General features: G+C 39.8%; 2 protein-coding genes across 6 annotated transcripts; both read right to left on the reverse strand.

Annotated features, from left to right (window-relative positions):
* Nucleotides 1-56: 56 nt before the first annotated feature.
* On the reverse strand, nt 57-12321 carry LOC144663044 (uncharacterized). Of its 4 annotated transcripts, none has more exons than XM_078523981.1 (4): nt 11867-12321; nt 3130-3437; nt 2713-2848; nt 57-2125 (listed from the first exon to the last, which is right to left on the reverse strand). In XM_078523981.1, the coding sequence occupies exons 1-4, from the start codon at nt 12159-12161 to the stop codon at nt 1866-1868; spliced, it is 999 nt and encodes a 332-aa protein (XP_078380107.1). In that variant the 5' UTR covers nt 12162-12321; the 3' UTR covers nt 57-1865. The 4 variants fall into 4 exon arrangements, with proteins under 4 accessions (XP_078380107.1, XP_078380108.1, XP_078380106.1 ...); XM_078523982.1 differs by lacking the exon at nt 11867-12321 and adding an exon at nt 5899-6298 and having other exon boundaries at nt 2755-2848; XM_078523980.1 differs by lacking the exon at nt 11867-12321 and adding an exon at nt 5899-6298.
* Nucleotides 12322-14037: 1716 nt separating this feature from the next.
* LOC144663042 (uncharacterized) lies at nt 14038-19736 on the reverse strand. 2 transcript variants are annotated; one of them, XM_078523977.1, is made up of 4 exons: nt 19253-19736; nt 17322-17635; nt 16813-16903; nt 14038-14966 (listed from the first exon to the last, which is right to left on the reverse strand). In XM_078523977.1, exons 1-4 carry the CDS (start codon nt 19551-19553, stop codon nt 14560-14562), a joined length of 1113 nt encoding a protein of 370 aa, XP_078380103.1. In that variant the 5' UTR covers nt 19554-19736; the 3' UTR covers nt 14038-14559. The 2 variants fall into 2 exon arrangements, with proteins under 2 accessions (XP_078380103.1, XP_078380102.1); XM_078523976.1 differs by having other exon boundaries at nt 16774-16903; nt 19253-19735.
* Nucleotides 19737-20207: the final 471 nt, after the last annotated feature.

Below are 20207 nucleotides of genomic sequence, written 5' to 3' on the forward strand. Positions count from 1 at the left end.
TGCATTTGGCATAACATTTTCCCAGGGCACGAGGCAGTTTTTATGATACAAAGGCATCTGATCATGATTTCGTTTTTATTATTTTCTCGTTTTCAACAATTATTTTGTTTGTTTACGTTAACAGTAAAACATTTACTTTGTCAATGTAGTTTTATATTACGTCACAGAATATAAGAGTAACACTACAAACGCCGTTGTCACGCTGAACAGGTGCTTCGAGTAAGCTGATGATATTTTATACTACGTAACACTCAGTTCATGTAGTGAACACTAAACAACACTCCAGTTTGCCTAACTAGCACTCCGGTTAATAGGATTAGGATTTCTGACCAAAAAACTCATGGTCCTGGCAGCTGGTCGTCGGTACTGTAGTAGCCGACGACCCGGGTTCGAGCTCGGTGAGCTTGCTACGCGTCGGTGATTCCTAAGCTTGTCTTACGAACAAAAGAGATCCTTTCCTTCAAACACTGAATAGATAAGGCCATAAAAGGAGCGAAAGATAGACTTATTGTCCAGCCAAAATTCTAACCAAAAGTTTGATTCGTGCATAGTTTCAATTTTTTTACCTTAACCCTTTGACCCCCAAATTTTCCTCAAAAAACGCGTTTTTTTTAGCCGCTAAACTGAAATTTTGGCGCTATGGTCTGGAATTTACCTCAACTTTGCTAAAGAAGCACTTTTTTTACACTTCAGCAACATTTTCATAAAGATTCTGTGTAAAAATGTACAATATTTTACTTTGGTGCATGCGCATAAGCCAAAATTTGGACTTTTTTTTGCTGAACCGTTTTCGCTTTCTTATTCTCGTTACTTTCTACTCTTCATATCCTATCTTTTGGCCAAAAAAGTTTTGACATTATCAATGGAAAACCCTGAAAAGGGGACCTTGACCAATTACAGGTGTACTGGCCTGTTTAGTAACGATTTTGCACCAAAAATGGATTTTGTTTTTCTTTGATTAGCTCTGTCAGAATGCAACTGATATTCAAAATGAACAGTCCTGTAGAAAGGTCGATTTAAGCTCTATCAGATTCTTATCACGAAATTCCACTGACGTGCTAATTAATGACGTCACAAGTGAATCAATGACTGCACCTCCAAATAGCGCCTGAATGCGCGTTTAGGAGTGAAAGGGTTAAAAATGTTAAGTGTGGTTCATACCTTCATGTATGAAAAAATAAGAAGTCTCATTATATGAACTGAGTGCAGAATAGTCACTCCACTTAAAGCAAATCATTAGTTGCGTGGTATTTACGAAAAAGGTTGAACTTCCTACTGCAGGGCACCTGTTACAGAGCACTAACGGCTGCAAACGCGCTCCCAAGCTATTGTGACATTGTAAAACTAATGTCCATATGTTATTTGTAGTAAACAGACGTTTTAAATTGTAAATGCAAGATAGTTCACTATTGAACTATCTTAAAGGATAAAGGTTAATCCGAGTAAGTGCATCGTGATTGTACCTAGGTATATAGACAACAATACAAAACAAAATGAACTTGTGAAATTATTTTTCGGTACAACTTTATGCCATCTTCTTGTACTGTTGTCTATATGCCGAGGCACAATCACAATGCACTTACTCGGATTCACCTTCCTTTATTTACTGAAATTATCAGCGGGAAATGGGTTTTGAACTATCTTGTTGAACAAGATAGTTCACTGTTGATGTTGGTATATCAAACTTACAATCCATCTATAGATTAACCCCATATCCCATGGAAATGCACGCCGCAAAAGATGTTAGGACGACCATAATTTAACCTCAATGCAATTCAACTTTATGCTATTTTCCATTGTTCTTTTTTTCGGACACAACAACTACAAATTTGCGGCATCACCTAAACAGAGCAACATATTCACGCTCAAAATAAGCAACAACAAGATCTCTCGGGATCGACTTGATAATGAATGCCGCCGTTTCCTTTACTGATAAACTTCACTCTAGCTTTAGGCGTTGCCTTGTGGAGTTCCATCAGGTCTGACACTTGTTTATCGGACGGTTTCCAGTTGTTTTCCTGGTTCCGAATGTGCTTTTGTTTGTAAGATATCTTTCCACGATCCATGTGTGTATCTAGCAGTACAGTATTTGCCGGGTAGTCAACGTTTGCAACTGGGGCTATGGCTGAAATTTGAACAAACAAGACATGTATATCCAGCAAACAATTATACGACAAAAATAACACGACAATGGTGGTGGTGATGATAATGGTAATGATGTTGATGATGGGGACGTGTTGAAGGTAAGATTTTCAGCAATTTTTAGGATGCGTGACCCAGGGGAAGCCAGAATCAAATTCCCATCCCTGGCATGGGCAACAAGTAAGTGTCTCCGCTTACCCAGCAGAGCATTTTAGATGTTAAAATCCCTACCCTGGGAGGGCTTCACGAGGTCAAATTCCCGTGGGTTGCCCCCCCCCCCCACTTACCCTATGGGGCTAAACTTTGATAGGTGTATTATTGTTTGTTTATATATCCCGGAACTTTTTTTCAATCCTTCAAGCGCAAATTTTTTAGGCTAAATATTAATAAAAAGAACTTGCACGGTATTTATCATTTAGCCAGGGATCTCCAGCAGCTGCCCGCTACCCCAATACCGCCCTTTTTCTCATTTTCAAACATGCTCTATGCACGGGTCTCCGTCAGTTCAATTTTTGGGGCTACAAAATCAAATGCTTTGAAACTAAAAAAACAAAGAAACAAATTTGTCACCTCCATAACTAGTAGCATGTTTCTGTTGACTTCTCAACTCACGTTTCTGTTCTTCCTGTTCACTGTAGTATCCTCTGTTACGAGCTCCACTTTCATCTTTCGGCAGACGCCTATCCATAGCATCTTGCTTTGCTGGCTAGGTAGTAAATACATGACTACCGGTTAGGACATGTTTGTTGGAGGCGCGGTTAGCTGACTGGACTCTGGATCATGCGGTCCAGGTTCAAGCGCTGACCATGGGCAATGTGTGGTGATCTTAGGTAAGACACTTAGCTCTCAGTGCCGGTGTTGCCTGCACTTAGACCGTTTTAACTCAAAATACCAAATGATGATCAGAGCGAGTGTATTTCTTAACAAGGACTAGCCATAGAATAACGAAAGAATAATTTCCTCTGTAAGCTATTAACATTGTCTTACCTCTTCCGGGATATCTTTGACTGCTGGTTGAGTGATTTCAGGTTCTTCAGGTTTTGGTTTTGGTTTCGGTTGATATACAAACTTCAATCCTTTCTTGTTTGGATCAAAGAAATGCAGCAGCGCTTCCTCGTGAATCGCTCTGTGTTGTTTGTTCCAAGAAAAGATGAAGCTTTGTCTTCCATCAAGGTATTCTTCCTTAAACTGTGAAGCCACTTGCCCCCGAGCCCAACGCGAAATCACAGTTCGCTCTTCTTCGCCTTCAACACTGTACTGATCGTCTCCACCAATGACTATCAACACTTTGCCTCCTTGGTTGAAAATAATGAAAAGCCCATTTACAAAATGGTCATTGTGGACATACACTTACACATCAGTCAATTGAAACCCCGGCCCCCGACCCCCGGGACTTACCGGGGAATTTAACATTTACCAAGTGTTAAAACCCGGTTTTTTACCCCGCCATAAGGGCCATGACGTCTGTTAAAAGCCCTGCATAGCGGGGGAATACGAACCAATTAAGAACCAACTCAAGAGCCACTTTCTGCAAAAACCAGGCAAAAATCTTGATTTCTTTCGTTGCGGAAGTTGAAAAATCTATTTCTTTCATTTATTGTTCATCATATATAGTTAGAAGATAGGAAAGAAACCAGATGTAGTTTGTTTCCACAAAAAACGTTTTACTTTGAGAAAAATAAGAAAATCGTTTTTCTTAGTCAGAGTCACAAATGTGCCAAATTTCAAGCCCGAAATTAGCTATTATGAACACACCTGTCGGAAGAACGTATTTCAGCTTTTATTGACCATCAACTTCAGCCGGTAGCACAGAAACAAGCTTTGTGCGACAGACTTTAATAACTTTATTGAGAAGATTGCACTGCCTAAACAGCCTAAAAAAGCCTTCTCTGTCTCATAAACTCTCCCGTACCAAACAGGTTTTTGAGACGAAGATGCTCCGAGTCTGATCTTTCAAGAAAACTCGTTCCAATTCAGTGGAAAAGATAATCTTTAAACCCATTCAACACCCATGGCTCGAAAATCGCCGTAGCTTCTGCTAAGATCTTCATGGCCAGTTTCAAAAGGTTAACACCTTTCACCCTACGGTATAATTCACGACTGAAATCTTAGAAACAGAAACTACTTTCTTCGAGACGAGAATGTACAAAGGTGGCAGAATGCATAAGAACGAACGAACATTTTGAGGAAATAATTTATACCTTGATGTTAAACCCCAGCTGTCGCCCCCGCTTAAGATGATCGCGTGCTGTTCATCACCGCTCCATGGCAGAGTCCATAAGGAGTCTATCCTTAACGTGCGAACACATTAAATACAAACCTATAGACACGTTTCAATACATGAATTGCTATTCCTGTCATCTGCTAGGCGTCACGAAAGGCTATCAAGGGCCGGGAGTAGAAGACTTCTTAGAACGGATTCCTCAGCCGAGAACGAACATTTCGAGGAAAACATTTAGTCTTTCATGTTAAACCCCAGCTGTCGTCCCTGCTTCAGGTGATCGCGTGCTGTTAAAGAAACTATGTCAGGAAGATTTCGCAGGTTTTTGGGCTAAACTGTTCTGAAATTAGTGGAAGGCAACTAAACCCATAAAAAACAATATTTTTGAACATCTAAAGGAAGATATAATCTTACTTCGCGGATAGAAATCAAGCTTAGGCTACAAATATCGTTTTTTTTTGAAGACGCGCGGAAGCAATTTGAAAACGTTTGCCTAACGTTTCCAAATTGCAATCCGTTTCCATCCGCGCCATCCGCAGCCAATAGTACTAGAACAGTTTCAGTGCTCTAATATAGCAATTTTTAATAAAATGGACTATTATCTCTTGGTTTCATGCGACACTAATATAAATTTTGGTTGTTCAAAAATCTGGTAAAATCCGTGACATAGTCCCTTTAAATCACCGCTCCACGGTCCCGGTCTACTGACTTGTTGTTAAATCCACCGCCCACCGGGGCCAACGCGCCATTAAAAGTGCGTTAAATCCCGGCTTTGGACGCGTTAAATCCCCGCTAAGTTCCGGGGGTCGGGATTTCAATTTACTGATATCCAACGAAAATGACCTTAGCAATGTTACTCAACATAATGCCGATTCACACTGGCCTTTCCAAAGCAGTCAGTTAACATAAAAAAACGTTATCACGGTTTTGGAAGCAATCCTGACGGTAGGCAATACCATCAAAAATTACAGTGTAAATAATTCTTTAGAATTCTGGAAATTATGAATCAAGATTGCTCCCAAAACCATGATAAGGTCATTAAAATCGTTCCTCAAACCACTGGTAAATTTTTTAAGCCAAAGGAATTTGGAACTATATTTTCCCACTGAGTAATATTCGTGCTAAAAGTCGTGTAACAACAGGCTTTGTTTTCGAGCACTCTCTCTCTCGTGCGTGCCCGGTACAGCTGGCTTTTGAACAAGTGTGCGATTAACATTTGGTAAGAAAATATCTCTATGTTGTTTTCTGCAGAGTATTTGTTTGAACCACTACAGTTAGTATAATCTTTACGAAAATTAAACGCAAAATTGTGTTTTGTCAGTAGTTCTGCCACGTGACCTCAGAAAGCGAAAGTCGATTCTTCTCGGTGTTATCGCTGCGTTTAAATTTGTCGCTCGCAATCATTTCTGAAAGTAATAAATATCATATTTATATCCTTGGAATATTTTTCCACATACATACAAATTCCTGTGAGCTGTGTAGACCTTGATAGTTAAATAAATCGCTTTATTATACTTCCGCTCTACAATACTCACCCGTGGCCTGCAGTAACGCTCTGTAGATCTTCGCGTAACCGATTCCAGCGTTGTCTTCGTTGATCGAGAGTCGAGATTCATTTGCATGGACGACAAATATGGCAATATCCATCTGCAGCTGAGGAATGGTAGTTTCATAAACCTCTGTCATTTGATTCAGACCGAAAACAAACTTTTCAACCGAGATCTGGAAGCCATGTTTCTCCTTCACTGCCATTAAAAAACTTTCCACTATATCCAGCTTATAAGTTTTATCACAGTTAAAAAGACAAATTCTCAGACTCGATTGTTCTGCCATGTTATGCGAATTTCGTAGACTTCTCTTCACCGAAAGTTCAGTTCTTGTTATCAGTGTCGGGATCAGTGGGCGTCCGTCAGTGCTCGCACTTTACAATAAACTTTTCAGCTGTGCGAATTCTGAGAAACCTGATCACGAGACTTTATTTGTTTACAACAGTATGAGAGTCACGCAACACACACCCAGGTCACTCGCGACCAATCAATCAATATAATTGCCCAAATAGACTTTTTTTTCGATAAAAATAAACTTCATAAGAATATCGAGTCTGAAATATGCTAAATTTTACGTATATTTTAGAAACAGACCCGAGGCTGAGATTTTGAAAAAAGTGTATAATTTTGTGTTAAAAAAATTGTGAACACAATACAATTAACGAATAAAGAAAAAATTGCAAGGAATTTCAATACAGTCCCAAACCGTTGAATCGGCCTTGCAATTTTTTCTTTATTCGTTATTTAGTTATAGCTGATTAGATGCTTTACGAGAGAGGATCCGGTACTTCTATTTTGTCACGGTGGTCCTTGCAAATTCACGTTACAATACAATTAAACCTTTCTAACTAAAACTCGACACAACGTATAAAATATTCTTCCGTTCTCTAAAGGGCAAAACTAGCCACAAAAACAACAACAACAACAAAAGCAGCACTAGCCTTATTCTAAAATGAAAATGCCATATATAATGTGTATAATGAGCCATAAACTAAGAATGTTCACAGGAATTTGAATATTTTCAGCCTAAATTAATCAATAGAAAAATCTCGAATATTCAGCCTGCATGGGTCAAATATGGCGAAATATAAAAATAGCCGCCCAAAACAGCTAGTGGAAGAACATTTCAATAGCACACCAAATGGAAGAAGAAGAAGGGGGAAGGGGAAGAAGAAGAAGAAGAAGAAGAAGAAGAAGAAGAAGAAGAAGAAGAAGAAGAAGAAGAAGAAGAAGAAGAAGAAGAAGAAGAAGAAGAAGAAGAAGAAGAAGAAGAAGAAGAAGAAGAAGAAGAAGAAGAAGAAGAAGAAGAAGAAGAAGAAGAAGAAGAAGAAGAGGAAGAAGAAGAAGAAGAAGAAGAAGAAGAAGAAGAAGAAGAAGAAGAAGAAGAAGAAGAAGAAGAAGAAGAAGAAGAAGAAGAAGAAGAAGAGGAAGAGGAAGAGGAAGAGGAAGAAGAAGAAGAAGAAGAAGAAGAAGAAGAAGAAGAAGAAGAAGAAGAAGAAGAAGAAGAAGAAGAAGAAGAAGAAGAAGAAGAAGAAGAAGAAGAATTGAAACGGATTGCGATATGGGGTTTTGAAACACTGTTGGGCTGAACGGCTTTCAAAGTTTATCTCGTTTGCTTGTAACTTTAAATTATAATGCCCCGAAGACACATTTGGTTGTGATAAAGCCATGGTTTTGTCATTTTGATCCACAGAAGAAATTTCTTTGCAAACATTCACTTTCATAGCGAGGATTTATTTTTTTAGCAAAAAATAAATGGGTTCCTCCCCTTATCTGCCGCAAGAGCTTGAGGCGCCTTTTTATTACAGTGCTTATTTAATTTGTTTTTATAACACAAAAAGCGAGATGCCTGGGGATTAAAACTAGTGTGACATACAATGGCCAAATGGTAAGCGCGCTGAACTTCGATTCGAATCGAGCGTTCCGGGTCCGAGCCCTGGTCGGGGTCGTTGCGTTGTGTTCTCTTTGGCGATACACTTTATTCTCATAGTTCTTCCTTCCTCCAAAGTGTATAAATGGGTACCGGCGAATTTAATGCTGGGGGTAACCCTGCGATTGACTAGCTCCGGCAAGGTGGTACACTTTTGTTCGACTTCACCATGGTCTTTATTACGTCTTACGGTAGTATTTGAAGACGACTGAGAGGCCACTGGTTATTTTCAGTACAAGACAAGTTTATTTCTACTAGCCTGGATGTCAAATCTGGAAGGTTTTACAATTTCTTTCAACTTCTAAAAATGTAGCTCCTCTTCGATAGCCATATACATTTTTCTGTCTCAAGTTATTAAACCCTACTTAATTACGTGTATATGCTATTAATAGCCTCACTATGTTCAGCCCCGGCTTTGTGAAGCTTTAGTCAGTTTTGTGCCAGACCTGAAACATATATAGCTGGGGTGTTTACAGTGAATTTCAGTTATCTAACGAAAAAGTAGCAAACACAGTTAACCAGGAAAAACGTAACCGTTCTAACGTTATGAAGGTGAACGTACTTCCTGGCAACCCTTGACTTCAAATATATAAACGTAAAAATGAAATGTAATCAGTGTCCCAACGGGATTGGTCATTTGGGAGACATGGCATGGGTTATGTTATCCCGATTGGGGAGATTAAAGTTGCATTATTTAATCTTATTCTATTATAGTGGAATCCCAACTCCTCGAACCTCCAAGGGAAACGAAAGCCTAATCGAGAAATCAGGTGTAAAATGGCAGTATTCGACTTACTGGAGCAAATCCAAAGGAAACGACATTTGGATGCCGGATTCGAGTGGTAGAGAGGTTCTATTAATGGGTTTCCACTGTACTTCTCTTCGTCAGTTATATTTCTTGCAGGTCGACCTCGTCATTTTTAAATTTCGAAGTGTTAGTCTTACCCTCCATGAGTCTATCTTGTAAAATAACTAGGATGCAAATTCACTGTTGATTAACTAAACGTTTTTGCCCCAGTCTAAACCCAACGTTAGCCGCCTCTAAACAAATGAAATAAACAAATCAAAAAGAACTTTGGTCAAAATCAAAATCAGGCCGAATAGGTTTTTATCGACTCTAAGAACCGGGAGCCTTTCAATTTTGTTTCGGCAAACTGTCAACAGTGCTAGTCGCCTCAGAAACATTTGAATCACCCTGCCACCAGTATAACATCCTCCAGATACCGAAAATTACCATCCCTACTAAACATGCTCCAGTACAGATAACAATGCCAGGTGAATGTGCTATCATACCCGCCAACCACGAGTAAAACCCTTTATTAGGATATTTCACTTCAAACACGCGACAGAAAACCCCACCGACATCATTGACGATAAACTGGACATTAGCTAAAGAGATTGTTTTCCACTCTCGCTCCAGGTCCTGCACGGCTTTTTGAGATGGTTGCCATTTTCGGTCCCAGATCTTTACGTCCTCCTGTTTGTAAGATATTTCGCCATATCGGACGCACGTGTCTAAGAGTACGGTGCCTTCTGGGTAGTCTGATGGTGTACTGTAAGCGCCTGGATTGACAACAAGGATTACAATAAACAAGACGTCATAAATGTATTATATTTCAGTTTCAGCGTATCCAATAATATTCATTGTACTTTTTTCAGTTTTGATTACTTGAACTCATTTAGCTTGCCCCTGCCTCGAATGGGGTGTGTATGGTACCTGTGGAGGGTGTATTTATTTATATTAGCCTTATCACAATTTAGTGTTTGTGTTTTCCTTTGTTTCGGTGTATGGTAATACACCACAACAAATATAAACCAGGGGAAAATATCAGACTGTACCCATGGTAAAGTTAACCCACAACACGTATATGTGCTATAATTATGAATGAAAGGTTTTTTTGTTTAAGCTGGTGCTAGCTGTCATTGCTGTTTGAAGGTGTCGTAGGACTGATTTATGTTTTGAGACAGTGACACGAAGGGGGATGGGGAGGGGGTAATACTATAGCACCTGTTCAGTGGGAAGCCTACTGGTGCACAACAAACATCTGATAGAACTTTTGACTTTGAATAAACAGAAGAACGGAATAAAATAGTGAATTTTTTCCATTGTGGTAACGAGGAGAACTGAGGACGTAGAATGTAAAACCTGACACGGTTTGTACAGCATATAGGCAATTCTAATCACTATGCCATAAGCCATCCCTCGTATATATAGGTTGCTTTAAGTTGTTTCATGTTGCCTTCAGGGGCACCTAATTCTGCTACAAGCGCATGCAAAGCTTCAAATCAACGATAATTAAATTATGACCTACAAGTATGAAGAACTTTGACATTTTTGCATGCATTACTGCCAAAACTCCTTTAACAGTGTAATTCATATTAACCTCCATAACTGGGCTTTTCCAACTCAATTTTCGTCTCACTTTTTTGCCCCTGCTGGTCGTTTGATCTTCCGCGTTGGCGGGTTCCGTTTTCCTGTCATAAACACAAACAAATAAAAGAATAAAAATAAAAAGACTGTTATGGAGTTGAATGAAAGGTTGAATTTATCAAAAATTGAATAATAAACTGACGAACGAAAGAAGAAACGATCGACTGATTAACTAATCTATTAACTAGTAAACCCACGAACGAACGAACAATAAAACAAAGTTTCTCTCAGCTGTTTTTTTATATGCCAAGAGTGACAAGAGTGGAAAACACCAGCACGGAAATTTTAATGTTTTGGCGTTTGTTTGGAATAGGTGCATGCAAACGACTTCTTTTTATATAAAAAAAATACAAACAAAGCACTAGCAAACAAAGATTTGAAAACCAGCAATTTTTTTAGATTAACCTTAATCATACCTCTTTCTGAATATCCTTAGGTCTGACTGGGGGTGAAGTGATCGTAGGTTCTTCTATTTTGGGCACTGGCTTTGGCTTTGGTTTCGGGTGATATACAAACTTGTGTCCTTTCTTGCTTGGATCAAAGTAATGCAGCAGAGCCTCTTCGTGGATCTCTCTGTGCTGTTTGTGCCAAGAAAAGATGAAGCTTTCTCTTCCATCAAGGTACTCATCTTTGAACTGTGAACCCACTTTCCTTCGAGCCCAACGCGAGATCACAGTTCGCTCTTCTTCGTCTTCATCTCTGTACTGATCGTCTCCACCAATAACTATCAACACTTTTCCTCCTTGAATGACACAAGGAAATTTCTACAACATGTTTATTAATCACTGAGCTGAATATCAACAGTCAGGGAAATTCGTAATTTTTTTCTTTGTCTTAATAAATAAAATAAGCCAACCATGATACAAACGCTTCAATAACTTTCAAAAACCAAAAATGAACACATAACATACTTGGGACCAATCTCGCGTTAAATGGAAGCTTTAAGAAGCTTAATAGCGAATTTCTCAATGGCGGTCAGTAATAACGCAAAACAAAAAGCTGGTGTGACATGACAGGGGTCCAGCTGACTTCATACGCAAAATTAAAAAGGGTTACTGTATTTCATGTTTTAACCAGCTCACGAATCTTCAATTCATAATAACGGTCACTTCCACATAATCAACGTTTACTGCAAACTGAAACCTCGATTATTTTTACATGTCATCGGATGTGATCAAAGACCGTATTGCGTGAAAATCAGGGCTCGCGGTAAGTTGTAGATCTCGGTTCACAGTGGGGGAAACGTCACTATTATTTTACACCAAAAAATGTTAATTTCCAGCCCACGAAAAAATATATTGATGAAAGTTATTTAAAGGGAATCTTGGTTTCAAAATGGACTGTTTGTGAATAACAACTTGCATCAATGGAACGAAGGCGGAAGTAACTTCCGCTCTCAGTGACACGTGTCTCAACGTCTTTATCGAAAGCGAAAGTGTTTACATTTGATACAGTTGACTGGTCGATCATTTCGATCTTTTGGTATTTTCAACTTCCTCGCTGTCAGTTTAGCCTGCAAACGCAGAGGGATGTGTTCGCAGAATACCGTCAGTTTCGTAAAAAGTAAAAAAAGAACATAATTCGCCTTCACTTACCCGTCACCTGAAGCAGTGTTCTGTAGATTTTTGCATAACCAATTCCAGCGTTATCTTCGTTGATCGAGAGCCGAGATTCGTGTGCGTGGACCACAAAAATGGCAAAATCCATCTGTAGTTGAGGAATGGTTTCACAGATCTCCGGCATCTGTTGCAGGCGAAAACAGCGCTTGTCAACTGCAATCTTGAACTTGTTTTTGTCTTCCATTTTGCGGAGCAAGGCTTCCACTGTATCCAAAGAATACGTGTTATCACAGTTAAAAAGATGAATCCTCATTGAATTCCTTTCCATCATAATCGTGTCTTAACCTTTAAGGGTTTTACGAATGAGAATGTAAGGAATTATTCCCTCACACGAGACACAAGCAAATGTAGCCAGCTGCAAAGACGATGGCTTATCCACTGACACAACGAAGTTCTCGGAATCCCATTTCTCGGTAACGTAATGACGTTACTTCATGTCACAACACTTGTTGCGTGATACACGTTCCCAGAGCTCCGACCGCGCTGTTAAGGGAAACAAGGTAACTCCATCCTGCAGATAAAATGCTTTTAGGAAACCGCCTTTTCCCGCGAGGAATTATGCAAACAAACAAAGAAACAAAGAAACAAACCCTTCCCCTTCTACCGGTGAAAAGAGGTTTGTCTTGGTGCAGGTAACCTGTGAAAGTTTTATTTGTTTCGGAGCTATTGTTTTTCTGCTCTATATTGGCTGCGGTCACATCCACGACGTAACGTAAGTTTAACTTTAGTTAGTCTCTAGTTACATACCAATGCAGTTAACTACAGTTAGCCGTTCTGATTAGCCTTTGGATAATTTCGAATTAAAATTAGTTAATGACAGCCCTTGTTGTTTATCATTTAAATGTAAAAAAATTGATGGTGGACTTTCTCAAAGTCCTTCGACGCGCGGTTTACGTCACTCGCGGTCGTCGCTTCGTTGCGCGTCGCTTCGCGACCCTTTCGGCTTGCTTCGCTCGCCAATAGAGGGCGACTTGGTGCAATTCTAAATTGATGGCAAAAGCTGTTGTTCCTCTAGCTCTATTCTATTTTGTTTTTTTGTATGGCATCTCGGCGTCGTAGAAAAAAAAGGGAAATGAGGTGAAACTTTTTACGGATTTATTTTGCATATTTATGTTCATCTCGCACGTGCGAAAAGAATTATCACATTCTGATTGGTTGTAGGCGTAAATTTTCCAACTACCGTACTTACTCGAATAAGCGCCGCGGCGCTTATTAAATTTTTCGCGCCCAAGTGCGGCGCTTTTTCGAGGGCGGCACTTATTTAAAAATTAGACGCCACAAACAATGTCATCTAGTCGAAACTTCTACAGTGACTATAAAAGAAGAGTATTTTGTTGTCAGTATTCGTCTCTTACGGAAGAAAGTAGTTGCGCTTGCTGTCCCAACAAAGTTCACGGCCTTCAAAACGTTAACAGAACTACCGAGTATTGTAAGAATTTTGGATGGGCGAGCGGTAAAACATAATAACTTGAACTGTTTGAAAAGGCTGTTTCAGAGTTGCATTGTAGTGCTATTTTTAGTTATACGGAATTCTTCGAACAAGCGCCGCATCCAGTCTGCGGCGCTTATTCGGGGGCGGCGCTTATTAATTTTTTTTGTCCCAAATGCGGCGCTTATTCGAGGGCGGCGCTTATTCGGGGGCGGCGCTTATTCGAGTAAATACAGTATAGTTAGAGTGAACAGAGAAGCGGTCACATTACCGAAATAGCTACCTATAGTATTCCCTTCTTAATTATAGTTAGTAGCCTAGATGTGACCGCAGCCTTTGTTTTGAGGCTTTGTTGTCTTGGTTGTTCTATTTTTACGTCACTGATGAGTTTCATAGGTTCTTACACCGAGGATGAGCCTGTCAGAGGGATAATCGTATAATTCTCCTTCCTTCGATATCTTGCATTTTACTACACAAGTGGAGGCAAGAAGTTTCAAAAAGGTTATCGTCCCCCTTATAAATTTCAAATAATTTCGAGCATAAAAAAAGTTCTCAAATTGCCTTCAGTGGTAGGTCAAAAAGCCTGAAAACTTAGTCAGCGTATACTAATGCCGAGTCAAAAATATTTTTTTCTTTTTCTATTTGAATCATTTTTGGCAAAATCGAAACAGTAAACTGAAGAAACGATTGAAAATAGAACATCACAAAACTGCAACTGTGCTCTTTTCATATTTTATTGCACCATTACCTATATACAAAGTGAAACATATTTGTTTCAGTCTCTTGTAGTCAATCTAGAACAAGTAAGGAAACTACAATAGTCAAACTAAAACAAATAATGCAATTGGGCTAAACGCTCAAAGACACAAATATATTAGTGCCAATTACAACAGCGAGAAAAAATTCTGAATCGAAATCGAACGAGTCATGCAGTACAGTAGTACGTCATTGATGACGCTGATAATACACTTGCTAAGCTCAGAGATATAAACTAAAAACTTGTGTTGATAGTTTATTTAGTTCAGCTCAAGTTATTCCGCATCAAATACTGGCTATTTGGAATAGTGCATCTATTTACTTATTTTTTAAACCGGTCAAAAAAACGCATTTAAATATAGTTTATAAACTAAAGTTGATTTAATCTTGCCCCTTTTACGTTACTTTGTTCAATTACAGTATGCAGTGACTGTCATAAACCAACAACTTAATATCAACACTTAGCTTCCCCTGAGGCTCATGGTCACTTTTTACAAAGCCACTCATAAAACAATATCAACAATCCCCAAAAACAATAAAAAATCGCGATTACACAGGCCTTAATTTTATCAAAACACCACGACATGCACAGAATGAAAAGAGCAATCAACCACGCGCAAATGCCTTCCTTACGAGGTTTCACCTCAATCACCTTACAAAAAACTCCACCAGAAGCATTGGTGATAAACAGCACTTTAGCTACAGCAACCGACTTCCAATCTTGCCCAAGGTCTCGCACAGTTCTCTCAGACGGCTGCCACCTTTGGTCCCAGTTTTCAACGTCTTCTACTTCATAAGAGATTTTTCCATAACGCATGCGCGTACTTAGCAGCACAGTGCCTTCTGGGTAGTCTGCTGGGGCAGTTCCTGAGTCTGACTGAACTCGAAGTGCTAGAGATGAAATTAAACAGCATGTCTGTTATAAACGTGAAACCGGGTAAAACTTAGTAAGGTGGGACGTGAAAAAAAAGGACCTGGAACGTGCAAAATGACGGTGGGGGTGGGGGTGAGCATTGAGACGTGGGTAGGGCTTTCCACAAGTTGCTCGAGATTTCCCAAAACGTTGCCCGTAATTTCTCAAAAAGTTGCTCAAAAGTTGCTTCAAAAATCCAAAAAAGTTGCTTCTGATAATAAAAGTTGCTCAAAAGTTGCTCCAAAATATCCGAAACGCTGCTTCTAATCACGAGAATTTCTCAAAATATATGCTAATTTCCCTCTGAGAGTAACATTTCTACGCAGTTTTATGCAATTTTACAGCAAAAGAAGTATCTAAATGACATATTAAGGGGAAAATTTGTTAAAATAACAAAGATTCTTTTAACTGAGAAAAATCGTTAAGATATCCATGACGTCACGTTTGCTGGCGAGTTTTGTAGCCGAAGGTTGGAATGTCTTCAGATCTTCCTCTAAAGTCTTCGGCAAACTTCGTAATTTTTCGGTAACGTTCGTATTGCCTATGAACAACACTCGTATAATCTTCGGAGATCTTCGGTCTGTAAATTGCTCAAAATGCAGCAAGTTGCTCGAGAGGAAAAAAGTTGCTCGAATCATGAAAAGTTGCCAAAAAGTTGCCGAGCAACTTGTGGAAAGCCCTAGACGTGGGTTGTGGAAACTGGAACGTAAGAGCTGCCCATGGGAGGTGGGGCGTTGAACGTGGAACATGTAACGTGAAGAATAAGACTTGGTACTGGTGGGACATGGGACATCGCGGTGAGACGTGTGGGACCTGAGACGCAAAAAAAATGCGACGTGGACAGTTGATTGATTTAAAATGATACAATATCATTCAACTTGATTAAAAAAGGAAAGGTGCTCGCGCGATCGTCTCGCTCATGCGATAAAGTTTACCCAACAACGTTAACTGAACTTCTGATCTGCCCCAAAATAGGCTTGTAAAAAAAATCTACATGGATATAAGATGCACCGGAATCAGATGCAAGTTCAAACGCTTAATTTAATAAAGTTTAATTTTCAGGTAAAGTATTGCCAAAACAGAGCAGGCATTCTTGTTTGGTTACAGCAAAGCTGGGTTGGATTTTCTAGATACATACGCTGCAATGTTGACGTCATAACCCCTCCCCCCCCCTCCCAGCAAAGAAAACGTGCCAGAAACCAGTAGTTCTGTAGTCAAGTAAGTTAAAGGAACATTATGGTTGAAGTCTGTCAGTACCAAGTGGTTCATCACTGTAGTGTATTAGGACCCAGATCCTCACTTTCGGGGCGAGCAGCGCCTGACTGTTGTAGTCGGAGAACACGAGATGTGATCGCCGAATTAAAGCTAATCGTTTGATTCAATCCGGTTCAATCCTCCTTTATTACCGACCAGTTCGGCACACAACAATAACCTGATTCTCAGACGGTCCAGGTTGCTCACGGACACGCACTGTCTCAATTCACAATGGGTCATGATGACGTTAAGCCTGAGAACAGGGCTCCAAATTAAGTCCATCAGACGGGGAAGTGTGTGGCCGCGACCGAACCGTCTGAGAATCGGGCTGGCTTAATCCCGGCTTGAAGGTACTGCCTGCTCCTCCCTCTTCCCCCGCCCCCGACTCTGTACTGCGGTAGTGCGACCTTTACACTCCTCAAAAATATATGTAGACTAAATATCTGTGGACCAGAAAATGCAGCCATGCAACAAATATGATTTGATAGCAAGACTGACATTTTTGCCAACATTCCCTGAACATGATTTTACCTCCAAAACTGGGTTCTTCCAGGTCAACTGAGAACTCACTTTTTGGACCCTCCTGCCCGCTTGATCTTCGAATGCTGCCGCCGTTTCCATATCCTCCTAGAAGAGGTTCTTTGTCATCTGAAGGCCCGAACTGTGTAACATAAAATTTAATAATTGAACAAATTTTAAAGGAAGGAAGAAAAAATGAAGGAATGAAAGTTATGACTAATCAGACCGACCGACCGACTGAACAAACGCACGCACGTACGCACACACAAGCGAACGAACGAACGAACGAACGAACGAACGAACGAACGAACGAACGAACGAACGAACGAACGAACGAACGAGCGAACGAACGAAAATACGAACTAGCGAACCAACCCACAAACCATGCAACCAACCAACTAACAAATGCATGCGATCAAATTAACAACAATTTATCCAATGGTCATTCCTTACGACGATTATAATGTTATTTCCCCTTCTTTTTCTTTTAAGCTGAAATTATTCAAAAAAACATGGTCAACAACAATGCAGTGCTAGCAATTTTAGGTGATCATACTGACCTCTTCCGGGATATCTACAGCTGATGGTGGAGTGATTTTAGGTTCTTTAACTCTTGGTACTGGCTTTGGTTTCGGTTGATATACAAACTTCTGTCCTTTTTTGCTTGGATCAAAGTAATGCAGCAAAGCTTCTTCGTGGATTTCTCTGTGTTTTTTGTTCCAAGAAAAGATGAAGCTTTCTCTTCCATCGAGGTACTCGTCATTGAACTGTGAACCGACTTTCCTCTTCGCCCAACGCGAGATCACAGTCCGCTCTTCTTCGTCTTCATCTCTGTACTGATCGTCTCCACCAATGACTATCAATACTCTACCACCTTGAAGGAGACAAATTAAAAGCAGGTCATGTATTTCAATCCAGCTAATCTGCAATTCGCGACAAACATGCTTGGTACACCTAACTAGTGCCCAGTGACATGCCCCCTCCCACTAAAACATTATGCGACAATCTTTGTCGTACTCTATCGTACACTTGGATGGTTGGAAATGACAATGCATTGGGGTGGACATCCAAAGTTTTCCCGAGGGTATAAGCATAAGCCGGTACAAGGCCGGCAAAAGTCGTTTTGCACCCGGTGGTTGTGCTCAACCCCCCCGCCCCCCTCCCTTCCTCGTTCTTCGCACTTGCTTCGACAACAGTCGAATTTCTATCGCGTTCTTTTGCGTTGGAATATATAGAGAGACTGTGAACAGTCTAAGCAGAGTGCCAATTTAGATGCAAAACCGTTGACTGTAAAAATATGGTAACGTATCCTCCGGCACCTACCATATGTAAGGTTCTTACGTTTGTGACTAAGCTTTACCAGCTGGTTGGTAAAGTGAGTACCCCAGTGGCATAAGCCATGATAACCGCAAATGACTATATCAAATTCAAAGAAATGGCCGCCAGAAAAAGTGATTTTTTAGGTCACAGAGTTCTTTTTGTAAAAAAAAAAAGAGTTGATCACACATCTGATCGGGCTGTGTCAGAAGTTCGTGTAATAGATTTAATTTTCTTTGTTAGAAACACACTTTGCACGTGGTTAGTATGTATCGATGCATTTCATTATTATTATTAAAAAAAATTTGTTATCAGTAAGCCTGCGTGACAGGCTATGTAATGGCGCGCAGATTCGCACCGTACATTTTATCAAGTACAACAGGAGTTCACTAATATAGTCAAACCTCCATAACATTCGAATAACATGGACAAAGAAAAGGAAGGGGAAAAGTTGATTTTCAACATCATAGAGGTGTCCAGAGATCATTTTAAATCCAGAGGTGACTGTAAAACGACGTCCCACTGCACTTTATTTTGACTTGACACGTGGTCTTTGAGAAAGCGAAAGTGTTTACACGCAACAGTGGACTATGATCGATCTCCTGGATCTCTATGTATCGAACTAAAACTTACGCTTCTGTGACCATTATCCTTGCATGATGTTTGTTTACGGTGTCTAAAACTGCTAAAATTAAAACTGATGTCCTGTTTTGGGTTTTAAATTGCTTTTTCTTAAATGCAATCTATTCATCGCGTACTTCCGTTTTCTCTGTTCCACTGAGTTTAAACTATATCCAAAATGGCGGCTGTTCTGTGCTGTTTGCACAGGTTTGTTTTTAAGCATGAGGGATTTATTTTGGTAGTCGAAAGCAATTGCAGCCGATTGCCTTTCTACTGCCACGTAGAAACAGAATATACAAACCGGCGACGAACGACCAAGAATGAAGAGAAAGAACAATATGGTTTATATTACTCATTAATTTTTATGTTTTATTCTTGAATTCTCGGAAATTAATTTCGCATTATTTCATAGCTCTAGTCGCAAAACCTCAAAAAACAGTTTTAATTATTCTAAGAAAACGCACGTAATTTATAGCCAAAGATAACATCATTATTTCCCAGAATATGTTCAGTTATTTCGATTCTTTAACATTATATATTCCCTACGACTAACCTGTCGCTTGCAGTAGAGTTCTATAAAACCTCGCGTAACCAATTCCAGCGTTGTCTTCGTTGATTGAGAGGCGAGATTCGTGTGCATGGACCACAAAAATGGCAAAATCCATCTGTAGTTTAGGAATGGTGGTTTCACACATCTCCTTCATCTCCGCAAGACGAAAAGTACGCTTTTCAACCAAGATCTTGAACTTGTGTTTGTCTTGCATTTTCAGCAGCAAGGCTTCCACTGTGTCCAGCCTATACGTGTTATCACAGTTGAAAACATGAAACCTCATTACCCTTCTTGAAGTCTCCATTTCTTAAGAATTCGAACTTTCAGGGGCTTTAGAAATGATAATGTTACGATTGTGCTGTTAGCTCGCCACAAAACCTCGATTATTCAAATATGACTTTGCTAGCTAGAGTAAAGTCCATTCATAATTCTAGGAAACCCAGACGGTCACGCGATCATTCACTTTACGATGACTGTGACTTCCGGCCTTTCTCTGTATTTCGTACACAGTCTTTCTCTGGTTAGGACCTCGTGACCTGTTTTCGTTATCCAATATCGAAATAATCTTTCCATCTAATTGAAGTGTCAAAACGCCACATTACCGATAATTGCGTGACTGCAAGTAAGGATTCTTAGAAACCCAATTTGTTTACTTTTAATACAATACATAACATATCACAGACGTGTTTAAGAGGAAATCCGCCAGGACTTCGAGTAGTTATTGGACAAAATTATGGACCAAAACTATTTACACCTGATTGCGAGCTTTTGTGTTATTGCTTCAAATATCTTATCGAAAGAAATCTTTTCTAACAACACCAAACAACGAAAACCAGTTTCGAAGTTCCACTGAATTCCTCTGAATCGCTTAAAAGATGTGAGCTTTTGCCCATAGTCCTGAACTTTGAATATCATTTTCTCAGACTCTGATAAGAAATTGTTGTACCAAAATTATTTC

Source organism: Oculina patagonica, chromosome 8 (assembly GCF_052425735.1).
Source record: "Oculina patagonica isolate OP01 chromosome 8, crgOcupat, whole genome shotgun sequence".
Lineage (NCBI taxonomy): Eukaryota > Metazoa > Cnidaria > Anthozoa > Scleractinia > Oculinidae > Oculina > Oculina patagonica.